At 39.6% G+C, this 17,554-nt stretch overlaps 2 protein-coding genes across 4 annotated transcripts in view; one reads left to right on the forward strand and one right to left on the reverse strand.

Moving 5' to 3' along the window:
• Positions 1 to 3,341, reverse strand: part of slc8a4b (solute carrier family 8 member 4b) — a 63,295-nt gene extending 59,954 nt beyond the window's left edge. Inside the window, exons 1-3 of one of the 3 annotated variants that reach the window (XM_053629266.1) lie at positions 2,860 to 3,341; positions 1,812 to 1,967; positions 104 to 151 (exon numbers count right to left, since the gene is read on the reverse strand). The gene's annotated coding sequence lies outside the window, so the exon portion shown is untranslated. The remainder of the gene's footprint in view (positions 1 to 103; positions 152 to 1,811; positions 1,968 to 2,859) is intronic. The other 2 variants (XM_053629267.1, XM_053629265.1) reach the window with 2 other exon arrangements.
• Positions 3,342 to 10,885: 7,544 nt separating this feature from the next.
• cct7 (chaperonin containing TCP1, subunit 7 (eta)) lies at positions 10,886 to 17,551 on the forward strand. Its single transcript, XM_053629269.1, has 11 exons — positions 10,886 to 10,969; positions 12,506 to 12,659; positions 12,796 to 12,902; positions 12,991 to 13,169; positions 13,379 to 13,550; positions 13,958 to 14,122; positions 14,435 to 14,623; positions 15,373 to 15,470; positions 15,641 to 15,773; positions 15,890 to 16,096; positions 16,854 to 17,551. Exons 1-11 carry the CDS (start codon positions 10,964 to 10,966, stop codon positions 17,082 to 17,084), a joined length of 1,641 nt encoding a protein of 546 aa, XP_053485244.1. The 5' UTR covers positions 10,886 to 10,963; the 3' UTR covers positions 17,085 to 17,551.
• Positions 17,552 to 17,554: the final 3 nt, after the last annotated feature.

Here is a 17,554-nt window from a genome sequence, read left to right on the forward strand (position 1 = left end):
TATTGTAGCTACTTGAAGCTAGAAATTCCTATTTAGATTACATTTATTTAATAGCATGTCATTACCACACAGTAAAAAAAAAAATATTTAAATGCTTACTTACTTATATGCTGTAGTGTGTTCGTTTTACACATTGGTTTTGCCAGAGTTTCTACAAACGGGTATACAGAGAATTGTGGTCCTATTTATTTACATATGATATCATGAATAAACAAATTAAGCATTTATGCATATGCAAAGTACTAGGCTGAAAGGTGAAGAAATACATCATGAAGGAGCAACCAATAACAGTAAAAGACAGAAACCAATCAAGGGCAAGGAAAGTTTTTACACGCAATCCTCTATGAAGGCTATCTTTTGATTTCTATCTTTTTCTGATCTCTCTATAATCCAGTCATCAAGGGGGGATCTACTTCAGGCACTACAGACTCACTGGCCCACACACGCACACACACACATGCACCAACACACACATCAGCGTGCATGGATGCATGTCTTCCTGATACCATGTCATCCATGTAGCGTACTGAATATATTACGTAATACAGGTCAGACTTCAATTCTGCTGTGGATTATGAAAATCTAAAGCAAGACACTGTGTGACAGAATGAGTGGAAATCAGTAGACAGTGATAAGCGGAGGCTGGATAGACAAATAGAAAGGTACAGAGGTGGGAAATAGCTGGTATCTGAAATGGATTTGGGTGATCAAGTTTTAACAGCCTCACGATAAGGATGCGTGAAACATGAAATAAATCCTTCACATTCACACAAAGCAAACTGTAGCCTATTACCAGAGCATCCGGCTAAATTATTCATATTCACCCTGAACACTCTCAGGCATTTTACTGGTGCAACGAAATAAGGCTAGTGGTCAGTATGAACCTCAAACTTAATTTCACACTTGACAGCACAAAGTTCAAGTAAATGAAACTTCTTGGAAAGTAAAAACATACACAGTGCAGTCCATTAATAATTGGACAGTGATAACGTTTCTTTTTTTGGGATCTGTATCCCAGTACACTGTAAAGAATATAATCCAGTTAAGGTGCAGAATGTCAGCTTTACTTTGGGATTTGTGTAATTGTTGGCCGCATCATTTTTCTACATAGTCTCCCCATTTCAAGGGACCAAGAGTAATTATACAAATTGTAACATAAAGTGAAATGTCAATGTTGAGTACTCCGATTACGAATCCTTTGCAATCACTGCCTGCCTGAATTCTGTGTTATTAAACTGTCAGACATCACCAGACACTGAGTGGTTTGCATACTGATGCACTGTCGGGCCTGTAATCCAACTATTTTCTATTTTCTCAATGTTTTCTGTCCTTTTGTCCCAAGTACACTGTGTAATTGGCCATGACTCAGCCCCATAGTGATTTCAGTAATACTTTTCTGTACACCATCATGGAGAAGCAGGACATCATTTAATATATCTCTGCACAGATCAGAAATCATCATGCTGCTGTCAGTGGCAGTTATTAAGTATAAATAAAGATAAATGAGTTAGTTCTACCATCAGCCATACATGTCCATACCACCATTTTACATATATATGGTGGTATGCTTTCGATTATAAGCAGTTGACTTTTTTCTACACCATTTGCTGTCTTGTCAGTGTATAACTGAGATAATGACACACAATTGCCATAAAAGAGATGGACTGTATAAAAGTGCTGTAATTCCTTTTCATATTCATATTATTCATATTATTTATCCAATATACTTGTACACATGTGTTACTGTTTAGTTGCTGTGCGGCAAGTAGTTAATTTTTCCCCCTGTGCTTTATAAAGCCAGTAGTTCTTACCCACTGTTGGTCTGACAGAAACCAAAGCTCTCTATAATCAGGTACTGGCTTCGTCGAGGTCTCTCTGGTGACTCAGGGACAGAAATCTGGTGCTAGACGGCCATGGCTTGAGGTTTGTCCCTCACTAGGTTAGCTTCCTCTTCTCCTTCTGACCTGCTGCAACACACACAAATGAACAGATTTGTTCTAAGAATCTAAGCAAATGAGAGCTCCTTATTTTCCGCCGTCTTTGGTGGCATCTGATAACCTATTTATAACTTGAGTCTCAAGTGACTCATTGATACATATTTCCTAAAGCGCCCTCATCATCTTTTATACCCTTCTTTAATGTTTGTTGTTTGGCACCAAGCCACGGAATCTGGAACTTGTCCTCACTGTCTTTTTAAAGCTCACGTCTACAAACCTACAAAGTGTTTACAACTAATAATAAAGATTATTCTGCAATCTGAAAGTGCAGTCATGTCACAACAGGTCCATCAGAGACATGACCCCCAATCACAGTTCAAGCCTCATAATGACACAACAAAAAATGTTAGTGTTAACACTTGGAGTATTGAATTAACAGATAGCTGTAGCGCTTCATTAACATCCACTTAGTCCACAATCTCAGGAAAAAAAATAATTACTGAAGTGCACCTTCATTTTTGCTGCAGTGAGTGATACCCTTAAGGGTGCATCTTTTATGCATTTAATATATAATCTTCATTCTTTTTAATCAAGCTTTAAAAATACACTACATGCACCTTTCCAAAAAAGTGTACCATAGAAGGTACCACATCAGCCACAAGGAAAGCTACAGTGTAGTAGCCTACATTTGTTCTTGTTTTCATGAAAGTGCTAGCCTACCAAAGAAAAAAAAAAGTTGTTGGGTTTTTTTCCCCCCATAAATATATGAACACTTGTTTTGTTAATGTAAAAGGAGTTTTACTGAGTACCTTCTAGTCTATATGTGACTCCCAGTACTACTTATTTTCCATAAACATCCTAATGATAGGATGGTGGCTGTATAGTCTAATATGCAAATATTACAGCAGTCCGTTTGACCTACCGACTCAGAGATAACGCGCAAATCCACAGGACAGATCCTCGGGGGTGATGCACCTGTCTGTCGGGCCGGTTACTGACGTCTCACAGCGAGCTGGTCCTCTAGAGGAAAAGCAGGCTGCTGGGCTCCATGGCACTAGTTTCTGGAGGTGATCCGCCTCTTCACGTAGTTTCCAGAACACTACAGTGTAAGCAGCAGGGCAAAAATGATTTCTCCTCCGCTGCAGGATCGATCGCAGACTCTGAGAATAATTTACGATGGCCTCTCAAACCGAATTATGCTCTCACCCTGTCTCCTTCATCCATAGCCGAGCTGAGTGAACGCTCCTGTCGCTCCTTTATAGCCGATAATAACTTATGCAAATACCTGTGCCTTGGTGAAGGAGAGCTTCAAGCTCAGAGGAGAAGAAGAGCAGGAGCTGCGAGCACTGAAACTGAACAGAGTGGGAACTGAATCTGTGTGTGTGTGTGTGTGAGAGAGAGAGAGAGAGAGAGAGAGAGAGAGAGAGAGAGAGCGAGCGCATGTGTGCTCCAACAGCATCAGCATCAGTTTGAGTCGTGTGAATGGAGATGGGGAGAGGGACCTTAATTCGGGGGACACCCTGGATGGGGTGCCAATGTCGTGGCTAACAATCTTTCCAGCCTAACAAAAAACTTCAGAGACAGAGGGTTTGTAGATGTCTTTATTGAACTTTATTGAAACAATAAAGTGAGACATCCATCTATCCATCTTCTATACCACTTATCCTTTTCAGGGTCACGGGGAACCTGGAGCCTATCCCAGGGAGCATCGGGCACAAGGCGGAGTACACCCTGGACAGGGTGCCAATCCATCACAGGGCACAATCACATACACACGTTCACACACCCATTCATAAAATACAGACACTTTGGACATGCCTAATCAGCCTAGCATGCATGTCTTTGGACTGGGAGAGGAAACCAGAGTACCCGGAGGAAACCCCTGCAGCACCGGGAGAACATGCAAACTCCGCACACACAGGGCCACAGTGGGAATCAAACCCCCGACCCTGGAGATGTGAGGCGAACGTGGTAACCACTAAGCCACAGTCTGCAGAAAGTCTAAATTATGCAAAGAAACACAGCCCTTTTTATACCTTTCTCCAAAGTGTATTCATCTTAGGCGAGGTTTTTGAATTTTCTCATTAAAAACAGACCAATCTTCTTCACCATGATTAATTTTTCATGTCTATATGTTATCTTAAACTTGTGGAGCATGCGTTGTTAGTTGTTTTACTTGAAAAGGATTTATGAGCACAAGGTTTCTTTTTTAAAAAGGTTTCACTCAGACAGAGTCTTTGTTTTTTGTTTCTCTCTGACCAACACATCCCTTCTTATGTCTCAATGAGCTTCTGTCTGTTTCTATCTGCTGTCCAGGCTGATATCTACCTCCCTTCCTGAGGCCTTAGCCTAACTCATTAACTGCTATTGGGCCTCACGGTTGTTTACTTACAAAAGCAGTTATCAGCAAATATCTAATGCCAGTTTATTGCTCTGCAGAAAGGTGCAGGCTGATACAGAAAGACAATTATTGTACAGTAAGACACGGAATTCATCTAACTTAATACACACTTAGAATATAACTTGATCAAAAAGTGTTCTATGGATTTAGATTATGCTTCTAAATATTGATTATAAATATAGATTATGCTTGTTAACTAATACTGATTATTAGATTATGCTTCTAAGTAATAATTGTTATACATATTGATTGTACTTTATTAACATATCCAAATGTTAGTTACACATACTGATTATACTTCATCAATATTTTCTATACCAACCCATCACAGGGTACAATCACACACCCATTCACACACTATGAACAATTTGGAAATGCTAATCAGCCTACAAAGCATGTCTTTGAACTGGGGGAGAAAACCAGAGTACCCAGAGAAACCCCCCCGAGCACGGGGAGATCATGCAAACTCCACACACACAGGGCGGAGATGGGATTCAAACCCCAACCCCGGAGGTGTGAGGCAAGCATGCTAACCACTAAGCCACTATGGCCTCCCCTTTATGTTCAATATTTTATAAAACATATTCTTACTTTTACAAAGAAAATAGAAAAGCAAAAAAAAGACTGGCTAGCTAGATAGAAAGAACTAAATAACTGGTTAAGGTGGGTATTCACAAGTGGCTTTAAACTGTCTCCTATGTGTGTATACATATGAATATACATGAAAGGCTTAACTGTTCACAGTGTTGCTTGTGAATACCCCAACCAGTTAATTCATGTTGTCTAGCTAGCCAGCCTAGTAGCCTAAGTTGTAATGTTCACACTGTGACTGCTGAAGATTATTGATAATAGTGATATATTGCTACCACCTACATATAAGGGAGGTAATATAATAAATATTGTAGTCATTGATTTTAAATACATTTAGTACAGCTTTACACTAAAAGATATATATATATATGTATGACCATTGTGCCCTGCGATGGACTGGCACCCTGTCCAGGGTGTACCCCGCCTTGTGCCCGATGCTCCCTGGGATTGGCTCCAGGTTCCCTGTGACCCTGAAGAAGGAGTAAGCGGTAGAAGATGGATGGATGGATATATATGACCATACTCTATAACAGGCTACAATAGTAAGTGTTGTAGGTGACATTTCTTATTTAGTTTGCCAGTATGTGGTTTTGGATGTAACCAAAATAAATGTAGCACATCCAGGCTCCAACGTGGCAACTTGACTCTGCAGGGCATGTTTCCTGACTCTCTGATTTGAGTTGGCCTTCATGGCTCCATCCAGCTGAGAAACATAATGCAGACATGTGGCCCAAACCTCACGGGCTATTAGATCAGTGACGACTTGCTCCTGTAGACTGAATAACCAGTCAATTGGCAAAGCTATTAGATCAGTGACACTCGTCCAAATTAAGTCCTTAGCATTCACTTCTCTCCCTTTTTAATATTGACATATTGGACCGGTAGAATAAAGCACAGTAAATGTTGCTGAATGTGTAATTATCATCTGTCAAATTGTAATTATTTAAAAAATTAACCTTCCACAGCGGCTAATGTTTAAAATGTGTCTCTATCACAGTACTGGCACCAATACAGCTATATGTTAATTGCCATTTGGTACTGTGTTTCATAATAGCTGCTGAACCATCTGTTCTACTGCTCAATTTGTGCTGATCCCAAAACAGTAGTTAAGATGCTCCTGTTAAGAGAATATTGATCAGGTTTGTCAAGAGGCACGCTTAATTGTGAAGTATGACTTACGTTGTTGGGATTAATGACCTGGCTAAACCCATAATGTTCAGCCTGGAAGGTGCTTGTATCACACAATTAGACCAAGGTAATAGCTTAAGAATCAATGAGGAATGGATTTCCAATTATTGCCACTTCAACACTCTTTGAAACACAAACACACACACACACACACACACACACAAGCCCAGCTTGGCATTTTAATGTAAAGTCATGATATCCATACACAATTTCTTTATGCACTATATAAGAGGGGTATAATGATAAGAAGATTTGGATTGATACATCTATTTAATAGGCAATAACTAAAATGACTCGAGGCAACAATCATAAATCAATTATTACTGATTATAAATAGATCATTATCAAAAAAAAAAAAAAACAAGAGACAAGTGGTGTGTAAAAAATAATTCTTTTTTTTTACTGTTGCGTAAATAGATTAGCGAGGTGATTTGCCCATAACTCTGATACTTCAAATGTTCATTTTCAACATCATCATAATTCACAAATTAACTGTAGGCCTACCCCAGATTCTGAACAAAGATGTTTATATATCGATCAGAAGCAACTATTGAATCCCATTGTAGCAGATTTAGTGGTATCATTAAATATCAAATCGTTGGGTAGATCTCAATCAGCTTGTTATTGTTGTTGTAGCTGACTGACGTTAGTGATTTTTTAAAACTTTTTTATTTTATTTGATGTTCTATATACGGTTTATTTGAGTCTAGTAACTTTTAAGTGTTTAATGATATATTTTTTTAAATCCACTAGCTAGCCTACAATCCTGCTTGAAGTACCATGAAAGAAACACGTGTGATTAAGCTAACAAATTTATATGACGTAATGTCAGAAAGATATTGGTACTGGTGTTGTTGATAAATCCCTGTGGTGACATTTTACAACACGAGCACATAGTCATGTCACCGGAAATTGAGTCATCAGTGTCCCAATGTGTAGTGAGCCGGAGTCTTTACCAGTGCCTGAACTCGTGTACATGGTATACTGATTCACCACATAGGAAGCAAGGGAGCTGATTGAGACTCACGCATTGCCTTATGAATTGAAATCATGTCACATTGTGTGGCATGTTTACACCCTAGCTATATTGTGATCTCTCTATCATCATGCCATAAGGATATCAAATGTTGTACAAATTGCATTTGATATCATTATGGTTATATGATCCAGTGCAATTAATTTTCCTCCCCATTTTATGTCATCTAAGTATGACAGAGAGAAAAAAAACGATCCAGGATTTTGCTGCCCACAAAGTCCTGCCACCTTGTGTGTGTGTACTTGCAAATCCACCTGCCTCATTAGGATAGCATGTATCACTACATTTCATCTAGATGGCTAAAGATAGTATACCATCAGATACACATAGCATCCATGATGGTGAAATAACTCCCATTTAGCAATCCACCCGCCCTTTCATTACTGCTGGATTTGATAGCTAAATACACTCCATTGCACATGGGCCACATGTGAAGATATGAAACCACATTACTGCATTAAAGGACACACCAAGCAAGGAGGAGATGGAAATGGAAAGAGGGAAGGTAATGACAGAGGCTAAGACAGAAAGACAGAGAGAGCTGTAGAGATCTCCCTGTAATTTTATAAGAACAGGGATGGAGGTCCTACTGGGTGGAACCTTCAAGAACTGGTTTTCAACCTGAAAATTCAAACACTGGAAAGACTAAACAATGTCTAGTCTGGTGTCCCTAGACTCATTTATATAAAAGATGACAATGTGTTATTATGGGTTAACTTTAAATGAATTAATTAGTTATGTCAAGTGATTAATGTTATCCTCAAGAGCATGTCTTAAATAATTCCATGATAGATGCGCTCAACAGCCAACCTGACACACATTAAATGCAGCTTGACAGTTTTTTGCACTAAGTGCCTGCCTTCCACTAACAGAATGGAGCAGGTCAGATTTCACAGCTACCGTAAGCACGGACTCAGCAGTAGGTGGGTCGTCTGCCACTATATCCAGAAATATCTGCGTTAAAGGCTACCCTCTGAAAGGGCGAGGCAGGCTGCGTATGTGTATAAATGCCTGATAATTGCATGTGTCTAAAAGCAGTGAGCATTGCAAGCTTTGCGCACAACCACAGACTGCAGACACATGAGAGAGAGGACAGTGTTCCACCTCTGCAGCTCAAGCAACATTAACTAACCACAGAAACAAAAATCTGTAGTTACACAGATGAAAATAGCCTGTCTCTGCTTAGACATGGGGTATAGCTTAGCAGAAGAGTATGAAGTGTGCAGCCAAGGACATGAATAGCAAGTGGTTTATGTTTTTAGGAGTATGTGTGAGAGCAGGAAAGTCCTATTTTCACATTATTATGATGAGTTGCATATTATAGATTAAAACAATATTGATTTCATAAATTAGCAGTCATGTGTTTCTTCATTTATATGAAAGATGACAATGTAGTAGTAGTAATAGTAGTAAAGGGAGAATACCATGAAAATGATAAATAAATAAATAAAATACAACGTATAAAGGATAAATGAAGGGAAGTAAAAATGAAAGTAGGTGCTATTCCTAGTAATGGTGATTGAAGGAGCTACATCAGTGGTCACCAACCCTGTTTCTGGAGATCTACCTTCCTGAAGACTTTAGCTCAAACCATAATCGTGCCCACAGGACCATCTAATCATTGCCTTAAGAAGTTCTTGATCAGCTAAAACAGGTGTGTTAGATTTTGGCTGGAGATGAAAGGAACAGATCTCCAGCAGATCTCCAGCAGATCTCCAGGAACAGGGTTGGTGACCACTGAGCTACATGGTCCAGCTAAGTGTAAAGACTGAGAAGAGAAGGAATGGACTCTCATTACATGAACTGAGCAAATGTGATATTGTGGACCTTGTCATATAGTGACACCAAGTGGACACTGGGGAAATGGGGGACATTTTTGACCTTTGTTATCCGCTAAAGTTCTCCAAACTCAGAGTATCCTATACAGATATTAAACCAATATTATTCCACCCATATAAATGTGCTTGTCAAACTTTTAGACCATCTTTGCCAGCTTGTAAGGTATTCTACAACTTTCTTATTACTTGACGAATCTGATCAGTACATGTTTGAATTACAGGGGGTCCCAAAAGTCTCCATACATAGGGGATTATGTTTGTCAGTACCACAACGGCTGTGCCGTCATCAGTGGATGTTCATGGACGTCCACTTCTCGGTTGGTCCGCAACACTTCCAGTCTTTTTTAATTTGTTAACATGTTTGGAAACAGTGTTGTGTGGGATGTGCTTGCCATGTTTCCTGTTAAAGTCCATTGTGACCTTGGCAGATTCCCGATCCAGTCATGAGAATGATTTCAATATGTTCAACTTTATTCAAAGGCATTCTTATAGGCTATCTGAAATATATGTATATAATATAAACTAAGTATGAAAAATTTTGAAAGACATTTTGCTAAAAAGTGTTAATTTCCCCCTATGTATGGAGACTTTTTGGATACCCTGTAAACAGGTATACAGTATTTTCTAATAAACTCATAGTTGCGTTATATTCTTTAAAAAAAAAACTATGATGAGGCAGTAATTCAGAACTTTTTTCCTTTCTACCGTTTGACTAGCTTGGTCTGTGTTATGGCAGCTGTTTGCTGGTCAGACTAAGATGTTTACACTAACTTCTCAAAAAAATAAAGCACCAATCAACAAATGAGCACCAGAATCATCAAGCGCTTAACAAATATTTCAATAAAAACATACTTAATTTGTATGTTGTATGGGGGGGGTTAATGCTTTTAATGGTTATAATGGGAATTGCATTGGTTTTACTGGAAACTGTAATGGTTACTGTGGGTCTCTGCTGGTTGAATCTGTTACCTTCTCTTGGTGACATGTTATCTCTAGTGGATACCATTAAGGACCAGTAATGTAATGGCAATGGGTTTAATGATTAGCTGATGGTTTGTACTAGTATTTGTAGTGTAAACCAGGGGTTCCCAAACTTTTAAGGCCCCCCAAATGGCATTAACATTTGACTGAGGCCCCCCTTTTGCAAGATGTCTTTAAAACACATTAAAAATACAGACTTTTGAATATCCCCCCCCCTTTTTTTTATTAATAATTACATATACATCTTTACATTACATTAGATTAGGAATTGATTGTGTGTGTGTGTGTGTGTGTGTGTGTGTGTGTGTGTGTGTGTGTGTGTGTGCGTGTGTGTGTGGTTGTCTGAGAGTGAGAAAGAGAAAACATACTAGTGGGAGGGATGGGCACACCAAATTGTTGAGGCCCCCAGGGCGCCCCCTGACAGCCGCCAAGGGGACCGTGGTCCCCACTTTGAAAACCACTAGTGTAAACCATCAGAGTTTTGTGTTTGTTTGTTTTTGTTTGTTTTTAGCAGGGATGCATCCACAATATGTAAGCATTATGAACTGAAAAGCTGCTAAACTTGAGATGAGTTTTTAAGTTATATTGAATCAATATCGCTGCCAGGGATGTGAGAGAAATTTGTCATTAAACGGGGTAGTCTTTTTCTGAACCTTTTGAATGTATTTTTCACCAAGAAAGAGAACTTAGGTCTACAGTTGCACTGTTAAGTGTCTACATGAAATAATATAATGAGAAATATTTATTTTTCTAACAGTGTAAACAAAAAACAAAACAAAAACAAAAACAAAAAAGGTTAGTAGGAACAAGACTGCTGAAAAGAATAGATTTCATTTGTATGTTTAATCATGCTACCTAAACTGTCCACCAGGTGGCGATATACACTACCGTTGCCATAACTCGTAGAAGCAGCAGAAGAAGATGTTCTAGAGAGTTCCAAGTGCATTGTGGGAACGTCACCGGCACCGGTCTTCCTCTCTAACCTGCAAAAATGATGGTAAGTGTACAATCATGTCTGTTTTGTCTGGTAATCCACCTCCATCCGTCCTGAGAACTCGTCATAAATTATCCTTCCGTTACTATACTGTCGGAAGACGTTATGTTGGCTGAACCTGTGGGTTTATTTTCTCCACAGAGGAGTGTAATTGTGAATTTGAGCTTGTTAAAGTGGCGCTAGCTGCGGCGCTGTTAGCCGCCGGGGCTGTATGGTTTTGTTCTTTGCCTGCGCTTGTGTTTGCTTCTCGGTTTGTGAGGTTTGGTATCCATGATAGTTGAGTCTGTCTGAATAGCTGAAATAAGTGAAATAAAATTCACTGTGAACATTGTGAGTGTTTCTAAGCTGATGCTGTGATGTGGGATAAAAGCCACACCTCTTCATGGTAACAAGCTAACAGGGGATATGGATTGCTAACGGCTACAGAAATCACTGTCGGCTTTTGGGTTCATTTCGGAAGCTTTTTTTCTTTACTCTTTACATTACTTATATTTCGTTGAGTAAAGGTATTCTGCATGGAATATATCTTTCTAACACACACACTTAGTATTGTGAAGTCTCGGTTCTACCAAATGGACATTATCCACCCTGGACGCAGATGCATTAAGTGACAGCGACCAGCTCACGCCACTGAAGATACTAATAAATATAAAGATTTTAAGTCTTCTCGCCACATCAGGGTAAACCAAATCCACACAATTATCTTAACATATTATACAGTAACATGCACATCATCTAGCTGACCAAACTAAAAAAAAAAATTAACGGTTTGTACTTTTATGTTGTGCAACGTCCTGTTGTCAGAAACCTTTAATTGACAGCTTCTGACACTGGAGACTCCTTCTATAAACGTTAACTAAACCCCTCCTTACAGATAGCCTCGCCATATCAATGGTTATTTATTTTTCTTTGTTTTAATAAACCATTTTGTTTTTCTATTTATTATTAGTCAGGGATTACAGGTGTATCTAAAAAAAAAATTAGAATATTGTGGAAAAGTTCTTTGTTTTCTGTAATTTATATTAAAAAAAAGTGGAGCTTTCCTATTTTCTAGATTCATTACAAATAAAGTGAAATATTTCAAGCCTTTTTTGTTTTAATGTTGATGATGTCATGGAAATCAAAAATCCAGTATCTCAAAATATTAGACTGAAGAATTTATAATACAGAAATGTCAACCTTCAGAAAAGTATGTTAATTTACTTGGTCAGGGTTCCTTTTGCATGAATTACCGCATCAATGAATTAATAACATTGGAGTGCAAGAGAACAGTCAGTCTAATGAAGATTTAATCAGATTGCTAGTCTATGGATGTCTTAAAAACTTGCACTAAAGTGCTAATGGATAACATTTTGGAAGAACAGTAATACATGGCAGGTTATTCGGATGCTCTGCCATACAGAAAGAGTAATACAAGTGCTGTTCACATGCAGGGTTTTACTGAAGTGCTATTACTACTTTAATTGACAAATTCAAGTCACACTGAGCATTTTGTCTCTCTGGACCTTGCTAAGTTCTTTATTTCTTTCCTCTGCACAGCCCACACCGGTAATCCTGCTGAAGGAGGGTACAGACACGTCCCAGGGTGTCCCTCAGCTTGTCAGCAACATCAATGCCTGCCAGGTGATTGCTGAGGCTGTGCGCACCACGCTGGGTCCCCGCGGCATGGACAAGCTCATCGTCGACAACAGAGGTGAGAATGAGATTTTCCTCAGATTTCTGCAAAGTCATCACACCCGTCATGGGCAGAGAGTGATCAGAGTACTGTCACTTAGGTTCAACTAATACTAGGGCAATGATAAGAGTGCTGAAGTTGCGTATGTTTGCAGGTAAGGCCACCATCTCTAACGATGGAGCTACCATCCTGAAGCTGCTGGATGTGGTTCACCCTGCAGCCAAAACCCTGGTGGACATTGCTAGGTCTCAGGATGCTGAGGTGCAGATTTAAATGTGACTCCGTGTTTGAAAGTACCTTACGATGTCAGGAAATGCTCAAGCTCATACTTTTGGGTGCGTCTCTCCAGGTCGGCGATGGCACCACCTCTGTAACGCTGCTTGCGGCAGAGTTTCTGAAGCAGCTGAAGCCATACGTGGAGGAGGGGCTTCACCCGCAGACCATCATCCGAGCTTTCCGCACCGCCACGCAGCTTGCCGTCAAAAAGATTAAAGAGATTGCAGTCACTGTCAGAAAGGATGACAAGCAGTGAGTCTTAGCCCAATGCTTTCATCTCGTCTAGCTAACAGATTATAATGACGCTTCAGTATGGACACGTTCTGCTATTGAGTAGAAAACGGATGCTTTTCAATTTGGACTTTTAACTGCAAGTGTTATCTTTTGTTAAACCAGGTTAATGTGTGGATAATGTTATTGACTATTAGCAAGAAATAATTCCCTCTCTTTCTCTCTCTCAGGGAGCAGAGACATTTGTTGGAGAAGTGTGCTGCAACAGCACTGAACTCGAAGTTGATTGCTGTCCAGAAGGAATTCTTCTCCAAGATGGTGGTGGATGCAGTGATGATGCTGGATGAGCTGCTGCCACTCAAGATGATTGGCATGAAGAAAGTTCAGGGTGGAGCTTTAGAGGTAAGAACCCAGGGCCTCCCAGTTATAAATAACAAGCATATAAGATTTTCTACTAAGGCTACATGGTATGACCAGTTTTTTTGTTAATGTCTGTATCTGCTAACCTTTGTAATATAAGTTCAGCACATTCATGCGAATGAGATTCTATTCAAAAGTCTATTTAAACATGTTCAACAACCAATTGCTCCAAGATTGCAGGAACTGAATATGTTCAGTGTTCTCTGATCTTTGATATGTTCTCTGATCTCATGTTGGGAAAACATTAAGAGTTAAGAGGTGGGAATAAAGATGGTGTCAGGAGTTCTTGGTTAAATTTAAACAGGTTCTAATATGTAAGTACATATACTACATGAGTATAAATCCAGCTGTACGGATTTTGTGATTAACCCTACTGTTTGGTTCTGTAGGAATCTCAGCTGGTGGCTGGTGTGGCCTTTAAAAAGACCTTCTCCTATGCTGGCTTTGAGATGCAGCCTAAAAGTTACGAGAAACCTAAGATCGCCCTCCTGAACATCGAGCTGGAACTGAAGGCAGAGAAGGACAACGCTGAAGTCCGTGTCAACAATGTTGAGGTCGGTAGTCTGCTACGCTAAACTACCACCGTTCTCAGATTGTACCATCCCTCTCCTTGGCTATTTGGTTCTAAAGAGCAGCTTAAGTTCTTCTTTTTTTTCTTCTTTTTTTCATTTTTTTTTTTAATGATCTTAAGCTGTTTTAATCTTATTTTTGTTGTTTTTTCCTAAAACACAGTGTTCCATTATGTATGTTACAAAGAATTTTGGGCATTGGCTGTGGGTGAGTTAAAAAAAAACGTTGTCATTGTGTGTAGGGAGATAGATTATTAATTCCCACGTGTGTGTGTGTGCATACATTCTGTCCTCCAGGACTATCAAGCCATTGTGGATGCCGAATGGAACATCCTGTATGATAAGCTGGAGAAGATCTGCAAGTCTGGAGCCAAAGTAGTGCTGTCCAAACTTCCCATCGGGGATGTTGCTACGCAGTACTTTGCTGATAGAGATATGTTCTGCGCTGGCCGTGTCCAGGAGGAGGATCTGAAGAGAACCATGATGGTATGGGTTGGTTTCTCTTGTGTCAGTGGTCCAGCTTCTGCTGCTTTGAGATGTTTGTGTGTGTATAAGATAGATAGATATATATATATATATATATATATATATATATATATATATATATATATATATATATATATATATATATATAATTTGTGTGTGTGTGTCACTGACGCTTTGGTCAGGATTGTGTGTTAATTTTGTATGGTTGCTAAAGCATAGCTAGAAACGTACTTAATACGATAAATATATTTATTTATGCATCAGTATATGCATTTTATTGGTTATTACTGTGCATCCTGCGTAGGGCTGCAACAACTAATCGGTAATAATTGATCATTAAAATAATCGGCAACTAATTTCAGTATGGATTAGTTGTATCTGTGATGTCAGTTTGGATACCACTTTTTTTTTTTTCCCAGCATTTTTAATATAGTGATTTAATTTCTGCTTTAAATCTTGTGGACAATCAGTTGTGTTTTTGTTTGCAATGTATAATGTTAATTTTTTTGTAAAAATTCTTTGCACAGTGTAGAGCAGCCCACATAGATACATTTAATACCTTTTTCATAGCCTTCAATTTGCACAATGTTTCAAGGACAAAATTGCTCAGAGTGTGAAATCTCTTTAATCAAATAAATAATCGAAAGATTAATCGATTATCAAAATAATCATTAGTTGCAGCCCTAATCCTGAACCTGAATTACAGCCCTAAACCTAAGAAAGCTGAGTGAATGTGGTGTCTCCTCCAGGCCTGCGGTGGCTCTATCCAGACAAGTGCTGGCTCCCTCACTGATGATACACTAGGTACCTGCGAGTTCTTTGAGGAGGTGCAGGTCGGAGGAGAGAGGTAACGATGGTTCATTCACACTCTGTGATATGCACTTCCTTAATCATGTGAAAAGCAACATATGTGACCATTATAGATGTGTAGACCATTAAGAGATACTTCAGTGTGTCTGTAAGCATATACCAACATTAAAATGTGCAGACTGAACAAGTTTAGATCCACTTTTCTAGGTACAACTTCTTCAAGGGCTGCCCCAAGGCCACCACGTGCACCTTTATCCTGAGGGGTGGAGCTGAGCAGTTTATGGAGGAGACTGAGCGATCGCTGCATGATGCCATTATGATTGTACGCAGAGCCATCAAGGTGTGTTATCGGTCATAATACAGCTTGTGAAATAGTTTTGGAAACGTTTTCATTTATTGTTGAATTGATGTACACAGTTTTGTCAAATGAAAAAATGTGTAATCTCTTGATTACAGAACGACTCGATTGTGGCTGGAGGTGGTGCTATAGAGATGGAGTTGTCCAAATATTTGAGGGACTATTCCAGGACCATCCCAGGCAAGCAGCAGCTGCTGATAGGAGCCTATGCAAAAGCACTGGAGGTCATTCCCAGACAGCTGTGTGACAACGCTGGCTTTGATGCAACTAACATCCTCAACAAGCTCCGGGCCAGACACGCACAGGTAAGAATACTTGTATGGTTATACCCACTGTTCTCACGCTCACACACACACATGACCAATCTATGAGGGTTAGATTGACTGAAACTGAAAACTACTAATTTGATACCTTTCTGTAAATATGTGTGGATAGAGTGACCTACTTTCCTGGAAGGAGGCCATTTGACTGACATTGACAACAAGGTAGAAGAAAGGGTCTGTGGTTGGGCATCTGCAAACACAGCAGCATATTGTTGGCTCGAAAAAAAAATTCCAAACAAAGCTAATTTATAAAAGTGGAATGTTGTGAATTTTCTTCAGTTCAGTGAACTGAAAATTCTTGCCTACTTTGTTAGTGTTCAAACATGAAGTTTTTCTGATGGAAACTGTGCACTGAAGTGTTTTTTGTAAACACAGAAATAGCGAGGAAAAAGTGTACAAAAAGATTACACACACCCTGTGGACCATGGCAGAGCATCTGAGACTGACTTATTGTTAAGCACCATTTTACAGTGTTCTGGTTTTACACTGGTTCTGTACATGCAGAATCCACACTGTAGCTACAGCCATTGGTCATTTTAACATCCTGGCTGTTTGGTATGAGGTTTTTTTTGTCTGAAGGTAAACGAGCAGTGAGAATGAGATGATGTTTCCGTGGTGGATCATCCTCAGCACAGCAGCGGCATTAATATCCACTTGTATCCAAAATGATTGATTTGAATAGATCTTTTAAAAAAAATGTATGGAGCGTTAATGCATTCGCAAATTGTGTGTCTGTCAGGGTGGAATGTGGTACGGCGTGGACGTGAACAACGAGGACATCGCTGATAATTTCCAGGCGTGTGTGTGGGAGCCAGCCATTGTGCGCATCAACGCTCTGACCGCTGCCTCCGAGGCCGCCTGCCTCATCCTCTCTGTGGACGAGACCATTAAAAACCCCCGCGCTAGTGCTGAGGGCCCTTCAGCACCTGGTGGTAGAGGCAGGGGTCGTGGTAGGCCCCATGCCCACTAGAATGCTTCATATACACACACACACACACACACACACACACACACACACACACACATGCACCAACCTTGAGCACAGCAGCTCTATATATGTGTAGCCTCTGGACTGTTAGAAGATCAAAAGGATGCAGTTATGGTCCCATTTTACTTACTAACCTTTTACTGAATACCTACAAAATTATTAGCTGTTTCATCTGTTGGCTTCCAGCTATGGAGTGCAAAAGAAAGCGCAGATTGCTAAATGCATCGCTAATCCTTATGTATATGGTTTTGTAAGTAAAGTGGGATTTTGGCTGTTTACATAGCAGCTGCTTGTTTTGTTATAGTCTGATTACACACACAAGGACTTTCTGGTTTGTGAAATTGTAGAAGCACTGATACTGGACATCGAGCCAGACTGCAGGATGTTCCCATGTTGTCATTTGGTGGAACTATTTATTGGACCATTAAAATCCATACTTTGACATTTCATCT

The sequence above is a fragment of the Ictalurus furcatus genome, chromosome 7 (assembly GCF_023375685.1).
Source record: "Ictalurus furcatus strain D&B chromosome 7, Billie_1.0, whole genome shotgun sequence".
Classification (NCBI taxonomy): Eukaryota; Metazoa; Chordata; class Actinopteri; order Siluriformes; family Ictaluridae; genus Ictalurus; species Ictalurus furcatus.

Excerpts from the sequence above, each read along its gene's own strand:
- cct7 (XM_053629269.1), top strand. Across the intron at positions 12,660-12,795 it reads GCTCATCGTCGACAACAGAG|GTAAGGCCACCATCTCTAAC; the intron begins GTGAGAATGAGA and ends GTATGTTTGCAG. Across the intron at positions 13,170-13,378 it reads GTCAGAAAGGATGACAAGCA|GGAGCAGAGACATTTGTTGG; the intron begins GTGAGTCTTAGC and ends TCTCTCTCTCAG.